This window comes from Coregonus lavaretus (assembly GCF_964263955.1).
Source record: "Coregonus lavaretus genome assembly, chromosome: 38".
NCBI classification, from domain to species: domain Eukaryota; kingdom Metazoa; phylum Chordata; class Actinopteri; order Salmoniformes; family Salmonidae; genus Coregonus; species Coregonus lavaretus.
In genome coordinates this window covers 15170238-15187003 of record NC_140025.1, presented here as the reverse complement: position 1 = coordinate 15187003, position 16766 = coordinate 15170238, and the positions used below count along the sequence as shown (strand labels likewise).

The 16766-nt window shown below is 45.5% G+C and overlaps 1 protein-coding gene across 1 annotated transcript in view; it reads left to right on the top strand.

Annotated features, from left to right (window-relative positions):
• The window catches only part of LOC311112503 (uncharacterized protein), a 70698-nt gene that overhangs the window by 43720 nt on the left and 10212 nt on the right, over positions 1-16766 (top strand). The window contains exons 7-16 of the mRNA XM_084155636.1: positions 102-176; positions 4610-4687; positions 8977-9136; positions 9680-9801; positions 10122-10187; positions 10294-10437; positions 12501-12611; positions 15259-15357; positions 15631-15757; positions 16597-16733. Coding sequence (XP_084011762.1) covers positions 102-176; positions 4610-4687; positions 8977-9136; positions 9680-9801; positions 10122-10187; positions 10294-10437; positions 12501-12611; positions 15259-15357; positions 15631-15757; positions 16597-16733 — 1119 coding nt within the window. The remainder of the gene's footprint in view (positions 1-101; positions 177-4609; positions 4688-8976; positions 9137-9679; positions 9802-10121; positions 10188-10293; positions 10438-12500; positions 12612-15258; positions 15358-15630; positions 15758-16596; positions 16734-16766) is intronic.

Here is a 16766-nt window from a genome sequence, read left to right as displayed (position 1 = left end):
ACCCCACCCTCCCCCTGGATCAAAAGCATTTTTAATGAGCCATTGAGAATCATTGCACTGACTGTCTTATCTGTTTCTCTCCTCACCTCTGCGCCACCAAGCACTCCTATCTGGACAGAGAAACGTCCCTCATTCTGAAAAGCATTGCAGGAAAGCCTTCTCACCTGCTTACCAAGGTGACGCCTCATTAGCTTGCTTATGCTTGCTTTTGATTGAACATCACTTCTTTACCATCTCCCTAAGCCCCTCCCACGGTGCCAACACCCACCCACTGTGCTCGATTGACCTGATTGGCTTGTTTTTACTTCTGTCTCATCCTTTCTTTCTCGCCTTTCTCCTGCATGCAGCCCCTGCTTATATGCCTCCTTTATCCATTTTTCCCCTCGTCTTCCTCCCAGTGCTGATGTGTCCATTTGATTCCCTGCACTCCTTTTCTCTAGTAGGGGGAAAGAAATGGAGGGTAGGTAACTGGCACTGTGGCCCAGTACAGTTTTGCACTGTATCTAACTTCACTGTCATGTCAGTCTTGCAGACAGACCTGGGTCATATACCTTTATGTAAAATACTTTCAAATGTTCTTGACTTGATTTGCCTGGGACAATAGAACCAACATAATCCCAAAAGTGCAAACTCCCAAGTTTAAATCAAGCACACCTACTGACATATACTTTTCTTGAGTAGAATTTGAAAGTATTTGACATGCATTTGACCCACATCTGGAGTGTTGTTTATAATAACCACATACATATGGGCTGCATTCAGTTGCGCTAGGTCTGGAGCATGACTGCATGCCTGTGTGCGTCGACTCTGGTTGACATGTGCCTGAGCATAGAGAAATGGAACTGGATGTGTGTGTAACTCTGAACGCTCCCTTTTATATTATGAAGTCTTTGTGTGAGCCGCTAATGCTGTGGTATAAACCAGTGTTCCTCAACCTGCGGTCCACGGGCCGGGTCTGGTCCCTGGGATGTTGCTTACCAGTCCCTCAGGCGGTTAGTTGTCTGACACTGATTCTGTCAACTTTCCAGTGCTCGTTTTAATGGAAGTGGTCAACCAGGGAAGAATGGTAATTTTACATATACAGTAGTTTTGCAGCCCCCTGGTCCAAAAAAAGGTTGAGAAACACTGGTATCAAGGTTGGTGTCGATTCCATTTCAATTAGATCAATTCAGGAAATTAACAGAAATTCCAATTCCAATGTTCCTTATTGTTTCTTACTGAATTGAGATAATGTTAATGGAATTGACCCCAACCCTGCCAGGTATGGTAAGTATGATTCTGAAACCAACAGGAACCAAGGCTTATACATGTTTTCCTCCTCATTGTTGATAAAAGGCTACTTGGCTGAAAACGTCAATGGATTTGACCTGACCCTCCTCTCCAAAGCTAATGAGAAATAACAAGCCGAGTCATTTATAGGTTACTGACTGGTCTGGTGCAGTGAAATGACACTGAGGGGAAATTTCCATGAATAAAATAAGGAGCAGTGTAGAGTATGTTGTTTAAGATGTCGTCTGAGAAATTGCTGGCCTGTTTTATTTGAATGGCCTAATCCTCTTTAGGGTTAGAAAAGATGGTTGCTCTCTCCCCCTCTCCGTGCCCCACTATTCCTTCGCTCTCTCTCTCTGTCATGTGTTTATTTATCCATCATCTTTAATCTAGAACTCCTTCTCCCCTCCCTCCCACAGATTTGCACAGTAAAGTACATTCTTGGCAGTAGCAGTGACATTTCCCATCATGCATTTGGGTACATTTGTTTGATGGTTGTGTGTCAGATGTTGACTTTGGTGGATTGTAAAGTTGGCCACTTTCTATCATGATTTATTTTGCCTTCAAAACAAAAGCAGCTGAGCCAAGTGCTTGTCCTGGGATACACAGAGAGCAGTAGTGATAGATACTGTATTCTAGGGTGAAGTATGGAGATATACTGTATTTCTGTCGATGTTGTAAATGACAACATTTTGACAGAAATCTACCTCTATTGTGATGCTTGGACATTGTTTTAGATGCACAGACCCAAGAGTGTTTGTTTTCACCATTCCTTGATTAGCGCAAACGCTAGCCAAGGCCATCTGACATATTAATAAACCCGTTAATAAATCTGTTAATAAACAATTAGCTCTACACAAAAGAAGCCCCAAAACAAATTCGTCAAGCACTTTTTAATTTATGCAGAATGTATGGGAACGTAATTATGCAGTCATTCTCAGGGGGTACTTCCTGTATCGCTGCTCATTCGAATGTTATGGATGACAACACTGGAGGATTGTGGGTAGGAGGAGGCACACATCTGTATGTCATCTGACATAGTATCTCGAATTATTAACCACACATACAAACGCAATATTCATCTGCCCCCGAATTTCATGGCCAGAACCTTGGGGCCGTATGATATAATTGACTAATTATGCAGTTATTATAGTCCAATGTAGCACAAGGCTATTTGTTTATGAGCTGTTTTTAAGCCAACCGTCTGTCCATGTCTGTATTCAGACTGCCATCCAAATGGGCTTAGACGGAGAAGCGAGGGAGAAAGAGAGCCTGCCTGAGGTGTTTGTGGCAATGGACGGGTTTGTATGTCAGTGTTACACTGCACTTTTACACAGAGACGGAGAGAGCGAAAGAAAGAGAGAATAGATTGCAGTTTCACCACACTATCCTTTCTTCCCTGCGTCATGAGTCAGAATAGAACCAGGAAGTACAGAGATGTAGATGGGAAGAGGGAGAAAGAGAAAGGGAGGGAGGGTAAAACTTCAAAGGGAAAAGAGCGAGACCGGCTTTTTATAGGCGCAGCAGAAAAGCCTGTTTAAATTCAGCCTCCATGGAATGCTGTGAAAATGCAGTAGGAAAGTGCCTGTAGTAGGGAAGCAGGGATATCTAGCTTCCAGTATTTACTGAGGAGCATGCAGGAAGCAAAGTGCTGTAGAGGGGGACATGGAGAAGGGGTGTCGCAGTCTCTCTGGATGGAAGTCCAAAGGCTAAAGTAACAGTGTGACTGGGATTGACTCCATATTGTAATCCCCCATTGGTCCTGTGAACCCTTACATTTACATCATTTAGCAAACACACTCCACACTAAAAGCATGTCGCTGTGTGTTGGCCAAACAGTGTGTTTCTTGCATTACACCGCAACTCATGCGGAAAGGTAGTCTGGGTCAAGGAGGGGGTGCCCAGATAAGAGGCTTGGATCTTAATACCCCAAACCCCTCAAGGAGGGGGGGGGGGGGCAAAGCTGGTCACAGCTACCCCTGCACTGATTAGATAAGGGGGAAGAGGGTCTGGCGAATGGGTCCTCCTGGTTGGTCAGAGGAGAGCGGGTAAACATTGTGATTGGGTGACGGGACAGAGGGGTCCTCTCTGTCGCCAGCCGGGGAAGGGGGTCTCCTGTTTGTGTGGGGATTATGGCTCGGCGATTGGGCACGCTCCCAGGACTCTGCAGCTGTTCCACAGAGTGAGGGAGAGAGAGAGAGGATGGAAGGGGGAGGGGCGTCTCGCCTCCAAGTCTCTCGGCGTTAAGAGGGGTTAGCAGTGCTCATCTTGTGCGAACAGTACTTGTGTGTATGCCGGCCTGTGTGTGTCAAGGAGCCTGTACTCTCACACACTCCACTCCGGTCTTGCTGTCCTGGCTGTAGTCTGTCAGTCAGAGGAGAAGTGAGTGGAAGCAGGTTGAAGTCGCTTTGCATTGGTCTCGGTTACTCCTGAAGGACTTAAACAAATATCTCTCTCTCACTCTCTACTACAGTCTATCGATTTCCTTTTCTTGACTACATTGCTTTCTGCCATTCATCTGGACTCAATACGGTCTTGGAAGGAGAAGATTGGGATTTTGGAATAGTGACATTCCAACATCGGGAAACCCCCTTTTTTTTTGTTGTTGTAGGATTTAGGCTTTATCTATATACTATATACTATGTAAGCGTCAGTTTTTTTTGTTTTGTAGTAGAGGAAACTGATAATTTTAGGACCGAACTTCATATCATCCGCAGATTCTTGCCGTTTGGGGGACCCGCCACTATTGTCTCCCATCCGCTGTGTAGCGAGATCAAAGGGAAATCCACACCTCGGCTGCTGCTCTAGTAGAGAGAGAGGACGATAATGGGGAGAAAAGGATGAATGAGCGGCCATCTTTGAGTGCTTTTTTTCTTTCATTTTTACGAATGGAGCATTGGAGCACTGGGGATTTAGGGCTATCTACTGTTGGGTTGGAGTCGGAAGTGTTGGGCTGATCTGTGTGTGAGGACACACACACACAGGTTCTGTGTTGTGGTGGCTACCAGAGATGGAGGTGATGGCGTCTTGCTGGAGGGGCCAGGTAAACGATTCCAGAGCCATTGATGGAATGCACAGTATGTATCTCTGTCTATGACTGAGTGGTACTAAGTGATAAGGTGTGTGAGGTGTTGGTCTCACTCTGGCAAATGGAGTTCAGAGAGCATCAACTCAACTGTCTGCCCTACGATGAGGAGAGGTATGGAAAGAGTAGGAGAAAGTGATAAAGGATGAGGTTGGTTCAGTATTAAAGGCTCCTTTTGGTTTTTGTGCGTGTGTGTGTGTGCCGTGTGTGTTTGGCCGTTGCCTGTGTGTGTGAACTGTTGCTGTGTGTCTGTAGGAGGAGCAGGCAGCCAAAGTGAAGGCCGAGAAGATCCGAGTGGCCCTGGAGAAAATCAAGGAGGCGCAAGTCAAAAAGGTACGGTTATGACCTAACCAATGTACAATAGTATACACACAGTGATTTTTTGCACTTGTATTTTCACAGTATGTGCTGTACACTCCCATTGTGATACACAGTTCCATAAGATCCTCTCCTCCATATCTGCTTCAGATTCACTGCGTGAACTAACTTCATTCAGAGAGATGCAGCGAAGTGCTAAGAAAATAGGTCATTGCAGTGTTTGTGTGTGCCTGTGTGTGTGTGCCTGTCTCTGTGTGTGTGTGAGTGTGTGTGTGTGAAAGAGAGTGAGAACAAGAGACAATCAGACATTTTGCACTGGCATCCGTAAGACAGTTTATTCTTTGGGTTGATTAAAACAAGTCTTGTTTCGTGAACAACTGGGGTCCTTTGTTTGCACTGTGTTCTAGTCAGTGAATTGGTTCTGCGAGCCACACCAGGCACCAGTTTCAGGCCATGGGGCTTGAATGAAGTGCAACTGCTCTAAATGAAACGGCTCCATTGAACACAGTGATGTGCTCTTATTCTCCCAGTACATTATTATGGAGAGAGTAGACCCACCATTTCAGCCCACACTGACTGACTGAGCCAGCTGCTAGATCAAATTGATCAATTTTAGCATAAAAATACACTAGATATTAGCAAGCAAAGATTGTGCCCTTCAAATATGTTGGTGTATAACACCACTGTAGTTATAGTATGTTAAGTGTATAGAACACAGAAAAAGATGTAACATTTTGTGAATGTTGCTTTGAAGCTGTGTATTTTTGAATTTGTTCTACACTGCTCAAAAAAATAAAGGGAACACTAAAATAACACATCCTAGATCTGAATGAATGAAATAATCTTATTAAATACTTTTTTCTTTACATAGTTGAATGTGCTGACAACAAAATCACACAAAAATTATCAATGGAAATCAAATTTATCAACCCATGGAGGTCTGGATTTGGAGTCACCCTCAAAATTAAAGTGGAAAACCACACTACAGGCTGATCCAACTGATGTAATGTCCTTAAAACAAGTCAAAATGAGGCTCAGTAGTGTGTGTGGCCTCCACGTGCCTGTATGACCTCCCTACAATGCCTGGGCATGCTCCTGATGAGGTGGCGGATGGTCTCCTGAGGGATCTCCTCCCAGACCTGGACTAAAGCATCCGCCAACTCCTGGACAGTCTGTGGTGCAACGTGGCGTTGGTGGATGGAGCGAGACATGATGTCCCAGATGTGCTCAATTGGATTCAGGTCTGGGGAACGGGCGGGCCAGTCCATAGCATCAATGCCTTCCTCTTGCAGGAACTGCTGACACACTCCAGCCACATGAGGTCTAGCATTGTCTTGCATTAGGAGGAACCCAGGGCCAACCGCACCAGCATATGGTCTCACAAGGGGTCTGAGGATCTCATCTCATTTTACATTTTACATTTTAGTCATTTAGCAGACGCTCTTATCCAGAGCGACTTACAGGAGCAATTAGGGTTAAGTGCCTTGCTCAAGGGCACATCGACAGATTTTTCACCTAGTCGGCTCGGGGATTAGAACCAGCGACCTTTCGGTTGCTGGCACTACGCTCTTAACCACTAAGCTACCTGCCACCCCGGTACCTAATGGCAGTCAGGCTACCTCTGGTGAGCACATGGAGGGCTGTGCGGCCCCCCAAAGAAATGCCACCCCACACCATGACTGACCCACCGCCAAACCGGTCATGCTGGAGGATGTTGCAGGCAGCAGAACGTTCTCCACGGCGTCTCCAGACTCTGTCACGTCTGTCACATGTGCTCAGTGTGAATCTGCTTTCATCTGTGAAGAGCACAGGGCGCCAGTGGCGAATTTGCCAATCTTGGTGTTCTCTGGCAAATGCCAAACGTCCTGCACGGTGTTGGGCTGTAAGCACAACCCCCACCTGTGGACGTCGGGCCCTCATACCACCCTCATGGAGTCTGTTTCTGACCGTTTGAGCAGACACATGCACATTTGTGGCCTGCTGGAGGTCATTTTGTAGGGCTCTGGCAGTGCTCCTCCTGCTCCTCCTTGCACAAAGGCGGAGGTAGCAGTCCTGCTGCTGGGTTGTTGCCCTCCTACGGCCTCCTCCACGTCTCCTGATGTACTGGCCTGTCTCCTGGTAGCGCCTCCATGCTCTGGACACTACGCTGACAGACACAGCAAACCTTCTTGCCACAGCTCGCATTGATGTGCCATCCTGGATGAGCTGCACTACCTGAGCCACTTGTGTGGGTTGTAGACTCCGTCTCATGCTACCACTAGAGTGAAAGCACTGCCAGCATTCAAAAGTGACCAAAACATCAGCCAGGAAGCATAGGAACTGAGAAGCGGTCTGTGGTAACCACCTGCAAAACCAGTCCTTTATTGGGGGTGTCTTGCTAATTGCCTATAATTTCCACCTGTTGTCTATTCCATTTGCACAACAGCATGTGAAATGTATTGTCAATCAGTGTTGCTTCCTAAGTGGACAGTTTGATTTCACAGAAGTGTGATTGACTTGGAGTTACATTGTGTTGTTTAAGTGTTCCCTTTATTTTTTTCAGCAGAAGCGTCCCTAATGGCACCCTATTCCCTATATAGTGCACTACTTTTGACCAAAAGTAATACACTATATAGGGAATAGGGTGCCTGCCATTTGGGACTCATCCCATGACTGTGGATGTAGGTCAAACTCAATGGATGCCCATGTCTAGGGCACAGTCGCTTCCTGGCTGCTGTTTGGTTTAGAGATCTATTTGATCGGCTCTACTGACTTAGTGATTGGATGTTGTGGTCCCTGAGGGAGGGGATTTGTGGGCCCTTCCAGGGGTGCTGGCTGTGTTTTGCTCCCTACCATGTCATACACAAAATAAATATGTTTTATTGTCACATACACCAGATGGGTGCAGTGAAATGTGTTGTTTTACAGGGTCAGCCATAGAAGTACGGCACCCCTGGAGCAAATTAGGGTTAAGTGCCTTGCTCAAAGGCACATTGACAGATTTTTCACCTTGTCGGCTCGGGTATTTGAACCAGCAACCTTTTGGTTACTGGCCCACCATTCTAACCACTAGGCTACCTGCCGCCTACACTCACACTGCTGGGGCTATGGGATCCCGGTTGTGTCACAAGGGGGATTTTGTTGCAGTGGTCTTAGATAAGGCTGAAGCCTATGGGGTGCATTCAATGGACCAAACCAGCGCTGGAGACAAGGAATGCAGCAGAACAGGGGCCTGAATTTGTTGAACATTGTATACGTTAGATATGTTTTATATATGGCAACATGAAGACATGACTAAGTTCAATTGAAGACCGTTTCAATCTTTGGAGCCATTACCAGTTTAGATCCACTTGCTAAATACACTGTGGCTGCATCCAAAATGGCACCCTATTCCCTATATACAGTAGTTGCACTACTTCAAAAGTAGCGCACTATATAGGGAATAGGGTGCCATTTTGGATGCAGTCTGTATTTAACCAGCATGTTGTGACACCATACTACACACTGTCACATATGGTGCATATCACAGGTTCAAATCACATCCTCAATAGTTGTCCTAGGGGGAACTGAAACATCCCTCTTAAATTGATTTCATATCAACAATTATGTTATGAAGTAGGCTGGTCCAAGATCTGTTTATGCTCTTGCTAACCTTGTCCCCAGGCTCAAGTATCTGGTGCATAGAGCCTGGTAACACTGTGCAATTAAGTGGGACTTGAAAGGGGTGTGATTTAAAATTGAGGCAGGAGAGGGAGTGAGCCTGCTACAGCTATATTAGATTGAAAAATGGCAAATCGCCAATCAAAATAAACGTTATCACATTGACCATAATATTTTGAGGAAGCCCAATTGATTCTGAGTTAGGGCATATCACGTTTTTATGTGTGAACTATTTCTAAGATGCGTACTTTCAGATTTTCCAAACTCACTTCCTTGTTTAAATAAATCACTTCTGCTGCTCGTGCTTTGAAGTCCACAATGTAGGGGGGAGATTTGAAGGGTTATGCTAGATGGTGATGGACTAAGAGATCAGCCTATTAAAACCAGCGGTTGTTTAGTCCGCTCCTGCCTTCCAGTCAAGTCCCGTTCTGAGGCGCTGTAAAACCCGACAGTTCAACCGAGAGGGAGCCAGCTGGTGGACGAGATGAAGCTCTTGCTAACTCCATTGTCATCATTCTCAAGCCAAACATTCGTTATGACAACGTTTTGGCATGATGGCACAAACAGACTGGCACTCAGGCTAGTGAGAACTGTTTTATACAAAGAGCCTGACCATTCTGCACCTCTTCCTCTTTCTCCTCATCCCTCTTCGTCTTCCTCCTCAGCTGGTGATCCGGGTGCACATGTCGGACGAGAGCTCCAAGACCATGATGGTGGACGAGAGACAGACTGTCAGACAGGTGCTGGACAGCCTGCTGGACAAGTCCCACTGTGGCTACAGCCCCGACTGGTCACTGGTGGAGACCATCAACGAGCTGCAAATGGGTATGGATATACTGGCAGACAGAGACTGGCAAAGATACTGGGAGAGAGTGAGATATTGGGGAGATACGGAGTTATACTGGGAGAGAGTGAGAGATACTGGAGACACTGAGGGTGAGTGAGATATTGAGGATGATACTGGCGGATATACTAGGGGGAAACTTGGTGGGAGATATTGGGAGAGAGTGAAGCATACTGGAGAAGTACTGTGAGACAAATGTGGACACTTGGACAGTGTCAACTCTGACAGTGTCAACTTGTAGTGTTGTCTAGGTAGTAGCTAGTATTGTATCCGTTTGTGTTTTCAAGACTGTCCGTGAGTGTCTCTGTAACTGTTGGTCTATGTGATTGAGTGAGGCGGGGATGGGCGCCCAGCCTTTATAATGCTAGAGGAAGCATTCGTGGTAGGTGCAGGCAGCATGGTGATTTAGGCTGCGTCACACATGGCGCCCTTTTCCTTCTATAGTGCACTACCTGTGACCAGGTCATGCTTAGTCTGGATTGAACCATGTCTCACACACACTCCCTCTCTCGCTCTGTCCTCAGAGCGGATCTTTGAGGACCATGAGAACTTGGTGGAGAACCTACTGAATTGGACCAGAGACAGCCACAACAAACTGATGTTCATCGAGCGCATCGAGAAATACGCCCTCTTCAAGAACCCCCAGGTAAGACCTTGGAACTAGGAAACCTTCCCAATGTGTTGTGTGTGTGTGTGTACACTACTCACACAGCTTCAGTGTAGAGTACACACACACATTTCTTATGCATGCTAAGAGCCCTTGAGAGAGTGTGTGTTTAAGAAGTAGGTCACAGCTCTGGCAATAAGTGACTGAATAATGCATTGGACATGAGAAGGCTAAGTGAGCCAGGTCGCCTGGAGGAGTGTGTGATCTGCTGTTTTCAACTCTTGTCTATTTCTCCTTTGCTTTCCTCTCCACCTCTGTTTATTTTTCTCCTTCTCTCTGTTTTCCCCACTTATATACAGAACTACTTGTTGGGGAGGAAGGAGACCTCTGAAATGGCCGATAGGAATAAAGAGGCCCTGCTAGAGGTGAGACACAGACAGACAGATGCATGCTCTCTCTCTCTCTCTCTCTCTCTCGCTCTCTCTCTCTCACCCCTTCAATTACACTAATAACGATGATGTGTTTGTGCAGGAGTGTTTCTGTGGCAGCTCGGTGTCAGTACCAGAAATAGAGGGACTCCTCTGGCTGAAGGAGGATGGGAAGAAGTCGTGGAAGAAACGATACTTTCTACTGCGCGCATCAGGAATCTACTACGTGCCCAAAGGCAAAGCCAAGGTTAGCCACCCACTGAATACGCGAATCATAAACACTTTGTGACAACTGCTGATGTAAAAAGGGCTTTATAAAATACATTTGATTGAATAGTGTGTGTGCGTGTGTCCATGAATTTGTGTATGGGGTTCACATGTTGTCAGTTATGAGAAACAGATCCACACCAACTCTCTGGTATTTCCTGTTTCTGGATATGATGACACAGGACTCCACAGGGACATAACCGCGCACATGCCTCCTCTCCTATTGCATCATGGGTCATTGGTTACCCCAGGAGACCAATATTTCTCAACCGCAGCCCCATGTTGTGGAAATATGCTTTAGCTTTTAACCCAGGGTCGTGTTCAGAAGGCATGAATCGGAAGTAAACCTTGGACTTGTTTTCCCATTCTGTGCCTATTGAAAATGCCTCAGGCCAATTGGGGGGTAGAGGTAAGAACCTTAATTTGTGTCCCACTTCCTCATCGTTTACCTTTTCCCTTTCTTGTCCTCTCTGATTATCCCATCGGTCGTCTCCTTTTTTATGTATATGCAGTGCCACCTTGTGGTGTGTTAATTCTGTGAACCAGAAATCTGATAAGGTTTGTCGCGTTGGCCTCCCGAGTGGCGCAGCGGTCTAAGGCACTGCATCGCAGTGCTAGAGGCGTCACTACAGACCCAGGTTCTATCCCGGGCTGTATCACAACCGGCCGTGATCGGGAGTCCCATACGGCGGCGCACAATTGGCCCAGCGTCGTCCGGGTTAGGGGAGGGTTTGGCCGGGGGGGCTTTACTTGGCTCATCGCGCTCTAGCGACTCCTTGTGGTGGACTGGGCGCCAGCAGGCTGACGTCGGTCGTCAGTTGAACGGTGTTTCCTCCGACACATTGGTGCAGCTGGCTTCCTGGTTAAGCGGGCGGGTGTTAAGAAGTGCGGTTTGGCGGGTCATGTTTCGGAGGACGCATGACTCGACCTTCGCCTCCCGAGCCCGTTGGGGAGTTGCAGCAATGAGACAAGATTGAAATTGGGGAGAAAAAGGGGGGTAAAATACACCAAAAAAAATGAAACATACAAAAATATACGATTTGTCACGTTGAGTTGTTGCAACACATACACACACCACTAAAAGCCTGTCACTGTGTGTTGGCCAAACAGTGCATATTTCAACCTCTACTTGAATTAATACCTTATCAAACCAGTTTTGCCTCTCTAAGCATGGGCCTTGGCCAGTCTGGAACCAATTATATGTCAAGATATCTCCACTCACTCTCCTCTCTCTCCCTCCATATAGACTTCTCTAGTCTAAAGCCTCAGACAATTTATTAATTACATTTTTTTTTTGAAAATCAGTCTGCCTTTTAATTTACTGCTGTTGAGAGTTGTAATAGTAGACGGCACAAGGAGTATTTAGAAATGTGGTAGTGCGTGGACAGTTCTCCTCTTATGTCATTCACTGACAGACCTTAGAGCAGTGGTTCCCAAACTGTGGGGCACGTCCCCGTCGGCCGCGCCACCCCCTTTTTTTTATTTAATTTTTTTAAAAGGAACTCAGTCCGGCTTTAAACTTACTCTTGATAGTTGTAATAGTAGAATGCACAAGGTGCAATTTTGAAATTGGGTAATGCATCATCAGTTCCTCTTGTCATGTTAGTCTTTGCATACCTTAGAGAGCTATTTATAACTTGTCAGAAATGTACAGATCAACTAGCCCATGTCAGCTATTCTTTTTGCCCATATATATTGTTGAATACACATTAGACATGGCAAAATGTATAGAATTGCAAGAAAATTTGCTTTAAAACTGCAAAATTGTCTTTGCACCCCATGAAAAAATTTGTAGAATTGCAGGAAATGAGCTTTAAAACTACAAAATGTTATTTCCGCCAAGAAGGGTGGTGTGAACAGTTTGGGGTTGCATGGGTCGCGAGGTTAGGGTTTGTTACTATGCCGATAAATGACAATATCCCAATCTTTGCCACCTAGGAAATGTGTGTGACCGGACCTTCTCAAATAGTATTTGTGTACCCCTGCAATATATTATATAATCAATCATATCTCAATATATCAATCCTCTCTCCCTCCATATAGGCCTCCAGGGACCTGGTATGCTTTCTCCAGCTGGACCACGTTAATGTGTATTACGGCCAGGACTACCGCAGCAAGTACAAGGCCCCCACAGACTACTGCCTGGCCCTCAAGGTAAGCCAACCCCCCCCCCCTTTCACCTAATGGTACACTCCACTTCTGCTCCTTCTAGAGAATTGATTAGCGACATGGCCTAACCCATTTTTATACAAGGGGTGGCACATTTTTAGAGTAGGGATGTTGCGGTGAGCCTGGACAAGCCCATTAAGATGGATCTGTTGTGTGAGTGGATGTGGTCCCAGGGGCTTGTCTAGGTAATGACATCCTGTGAGGCCCTAACACCAATGCCCTGTCCACTTAATAGGACCATTACCATGCCATTATGATCGGCATACTGGACAGATGTCAAACTCATCTGCCACTTTCAGCCTGTCTCTACTCCACTTCTTATTAAAAGCACAGACCCTAAAAAACACCAAAAATAAGTGTTAAGGCGCCACTCTCCTATGTTATTAATGTCGATCCACCTATTTATAGCTGTAGTCAAACCAACAGGCACAAAGGCTTTGGAATCAATGTCTTTACCGGAACGATCAGGGCCGGTCCTGGCTGTTCTGCCGCCCGAGGCAAGACAAAAACATTGTCGCCCTCAGTAAAACTAGAATAGTCCCAGTAAGGAAAATGACTTTGAGAAGACATCTAAAATACGTGTTTTCCAGACGTTGGAAGTTAGGTTCAATTTAGGTGCTGAATGAACGTTGAAAATGCGTATTTTGCAGACGCTGAAAATACACTACCGGTCAAAAGTTTTAGAACACCCACTCATTCAAGGGTTTTTCTTTATTTTTACTGTTTTCTACATTGTAGAATAATAGTGAAGACATCAAAACTATGAAATAACACATGGAATCATGTAGTAACCAAAAACGTGTTAAACAAATCAAAATATATTTTATATTTGAAATTCTTCAAATAGCCACCCTTTGCCTTGATGACAGCTTTGCACACTCTTGGCATTCTCTCAACCAGCTTCACCTGGAATGTTTTCCAACAGTCTTGAAGGAGTTACGACTCATCCCAAACCATCTCAATTTGGTTGAGGTCGGGGGATTGTGGAGGCCAGGTCATCTGATGCAGCACTCCATCACTCTCCTTCTTGGTCAAATAGCCCTTACACAGCCTGGAGGTGTGTTGGGTCATTGTCCTGTTGAAAAACGAATGATAGTCTCACTAAGCCCAAACCAGATGGGATGGCGTATCGCTGCAGAATGCTGTGGTAGCCATGCTGGTTAAGTGCGCCTTGAATTCTAAATATATCACTAACAGTGTCACCAGCAAAGCACCCCCACACCGTAACACCTCCTCCTCAATGCTTTACGGTGGGAACCACACATGCGGAGATCATCCGCTCACCCACACCACGTCTCACAAAGACACAGCGGTTGGAACCAAAAATCTCCAATTTGGACTCCAGACCAAAGGTCAAATTTCCACTGGTCTAATGTCCATTGCTCGTGTTTCTTGGCCCAAGCAAGTCTCTTCTTCTTATTGGTGTCCTTTAGTAGTGGTTTCTTTGCAGCAATTCGACCGTGAAGGCCTGATTCACGCAGTCCCCTCTGAACAGTTGATGTTGAGATGTGTCTGTGACTTGAACTCTGAAGCATTTATTTGGGCTGCAATTTCTGAGGCTGGTAACTCTAATGAACTTATCCTCTGCAGCAGAGGTAACTCTGGGTCTTCCATTCCTGTGGCGGTCCTCATGAGAGCCAGTTTCATCATAGCGCTTGATTGTTTTTGCGACTGCACTTGAAGAAACGTTCAAAGTTCTTGAAATGTTCCGTATTGACTGACCTTCATGTCTTAAAGTAATGATGGACTGTCATTTCTCTTTGCTTATTTGAGCTGTTCTTGCCATAATATGGACTTGGTCTTTTACCAAATAGGGCTATCTTCTGTATACCCCCCTACCTTGTCACAACACAACTGATTGGCTCAAACGCATTAAGAAGGAAATAAATTCCACAAATTCACTTTTAAGAAGGCACACCTGTTAATTGAAATGCATTCCAGGTGACTACCTCATGAAGCTGGTTGAGAGAATGCCAAGAGTGTGCAAAGCTGTCATCAAGGCAAAGGGTGGCTATTTGAAGAATCTCAAATATAAAATATATTTTGATTTGTCACTTTGGTCACTACATGATTCCATTTGGGTTATTTCATAGTTTTGATGTCTTCACTATTACTCTACAATGTAGAAAATAGTAAAAATAAAGAAAAACCCTTGAATGAGTAGGTGTTCTAAAACTTTTGACTGGTAGTGTATATAATAGTCTGTCTACATCACTGCAGGTGGGCTGTGACTGTGCTTATGGATGTGCTTTGTCACAATGCTTTTGGCCCATCTAGTGGACTCGCTAAATTGATGTAAAAAATATTAACCTTATGGGTTACCGCCAAAAATGTACACAGCATTATTTACCTGATATTTATTCCGAACCTGCCTGGTGAAATGGTAATCATAACAATTACACCTCAATTTCACTTTGGTAGGTGATGTTTCGGTACATGCAGGCTACCAAAAGTGTTTTCTAAGTAAATACCATCTTGTTTTCAATACCGTTGTTGATGCACAGAGTTCTATTTCAGACACAGGGAAAGCTATCTTAAGCCCACTTTAAAGGTGCCTTGCGCGAGCCTCCTCCTAGGAACAAAGTGAAACTACATTTGTTGTGTTGTCATGGTAACACATCTGTGTGTTCAGCACCCCCAGATCCAGAAGAAGTCCCAGTACATCAAGTATCTGTGCTGTGACGATGTCAGGACCCTCCACCAATGGGTCAACGGCATTCGCATCGCCAAGGTAAACCTTAACCTCCACGTAGCTCTTAAACATGACTATTAAAGAGGCTATATAGAACTTTTGCTCCTGAGCCAAAAGTGGTCCCCTAAACTAAAAGCTTCTTTAAAACAAAAGTTACTTTCCCCTAAAACTAAAGATTTGTGTTTTACAAGATAAGACATTGGTAAATATTATATAATATATTTATATGAACCATACAACCAAAGTACAAAATTCGATGTAAACAATTAAATAAACAACTGTGACCTCTCTCTTTCCCCCACGGTGGTGTAGTACGGGAAACAGCTGTATGTGAACTACCAGGAGGCCATGAAGCGCACGGAGGCGGCCTACGACTGGTCCTCCCTCTCCACCTCCAGTATCCGCTCGGGCTCCAGCTCCGGCTCAGCCAGTCTGCCCGGTGAGTCAGCCTTCCAGGGCTTAGCTTGGTAACCATGATCTTAAATTGAGGTCAATTTGAATTCAGTCGATTCAGGAGAGAGATTGATATGCTGTTAATTAATTGATTGCCCGTTATTTTCAATGACAACTTTTCGATTCAATTTCTGAATTGGGAGTTCAGATTGACCACAACCCCTGTCTAGCAGTAGGTACATTGATTCTAGTTCTGATCTTGAATCAGTTCTTGTGGCTTTGAGGGTACACGATAAAGCTCTAGTTTAACTATAGACATGTGGATTCACCCTTTTTTTACACATTCACTCCCATTACTCAAATCTGCAAAAGACGGAGTACTGGCAGGTAGGAGCGTTGGGCCAGTAACCGAAAGGTTGCTGAATCGAATTCCCGAGCTGACAAGATAGAAATCTGTCATTCTGCCCATGAGCAAATCACTTAACCCACTGTTCCCCGGGCGCCGATGATGTGGATGTTGATTAAGGCAGCCCCCCGCACCTCTCTGATTCAGAGGGGTTGAGTAAAATGCGGAAGACACATTTCAGTTGAATGCATTGTTGTACAACTGACTAGGTATCCCCCTTTCCCTAATATGGCGGTTCGGTGGCTTCAGAGTCTCTTGTTAGCAAATGCATAGGTCAGCAATCTAGTGTTTATATGCTCCGGGGTGAAGTTTCCCCCTAGGTACAGATCTAGGATCAGCTTGCCCAATCCTAACCTTAACCATTAGTGGGGAAAATGCAACACTGACCCAAGATCAGTATCTAGCGGCAAATTCACCCTGCTCTGTGTTTATTGAGTCTAACATGCTCTCTCCCATGACTGTGTGTGTGTGTGTCCCAGAGTCCCAGTCGAACCACTCGGGCCAGTCAGACAGTGGAGTGGACACGGCCTCCAGCCACGGGCGCTCCCAGAGCGTGGTTAGCTCTATCTTCTCTGAGGCCTGGAAGAGAGGAACTCAGATGGAGGAGAACACCAGGGTGAGTCCTTCTCCCCTTTGACCTCTCCTCTTC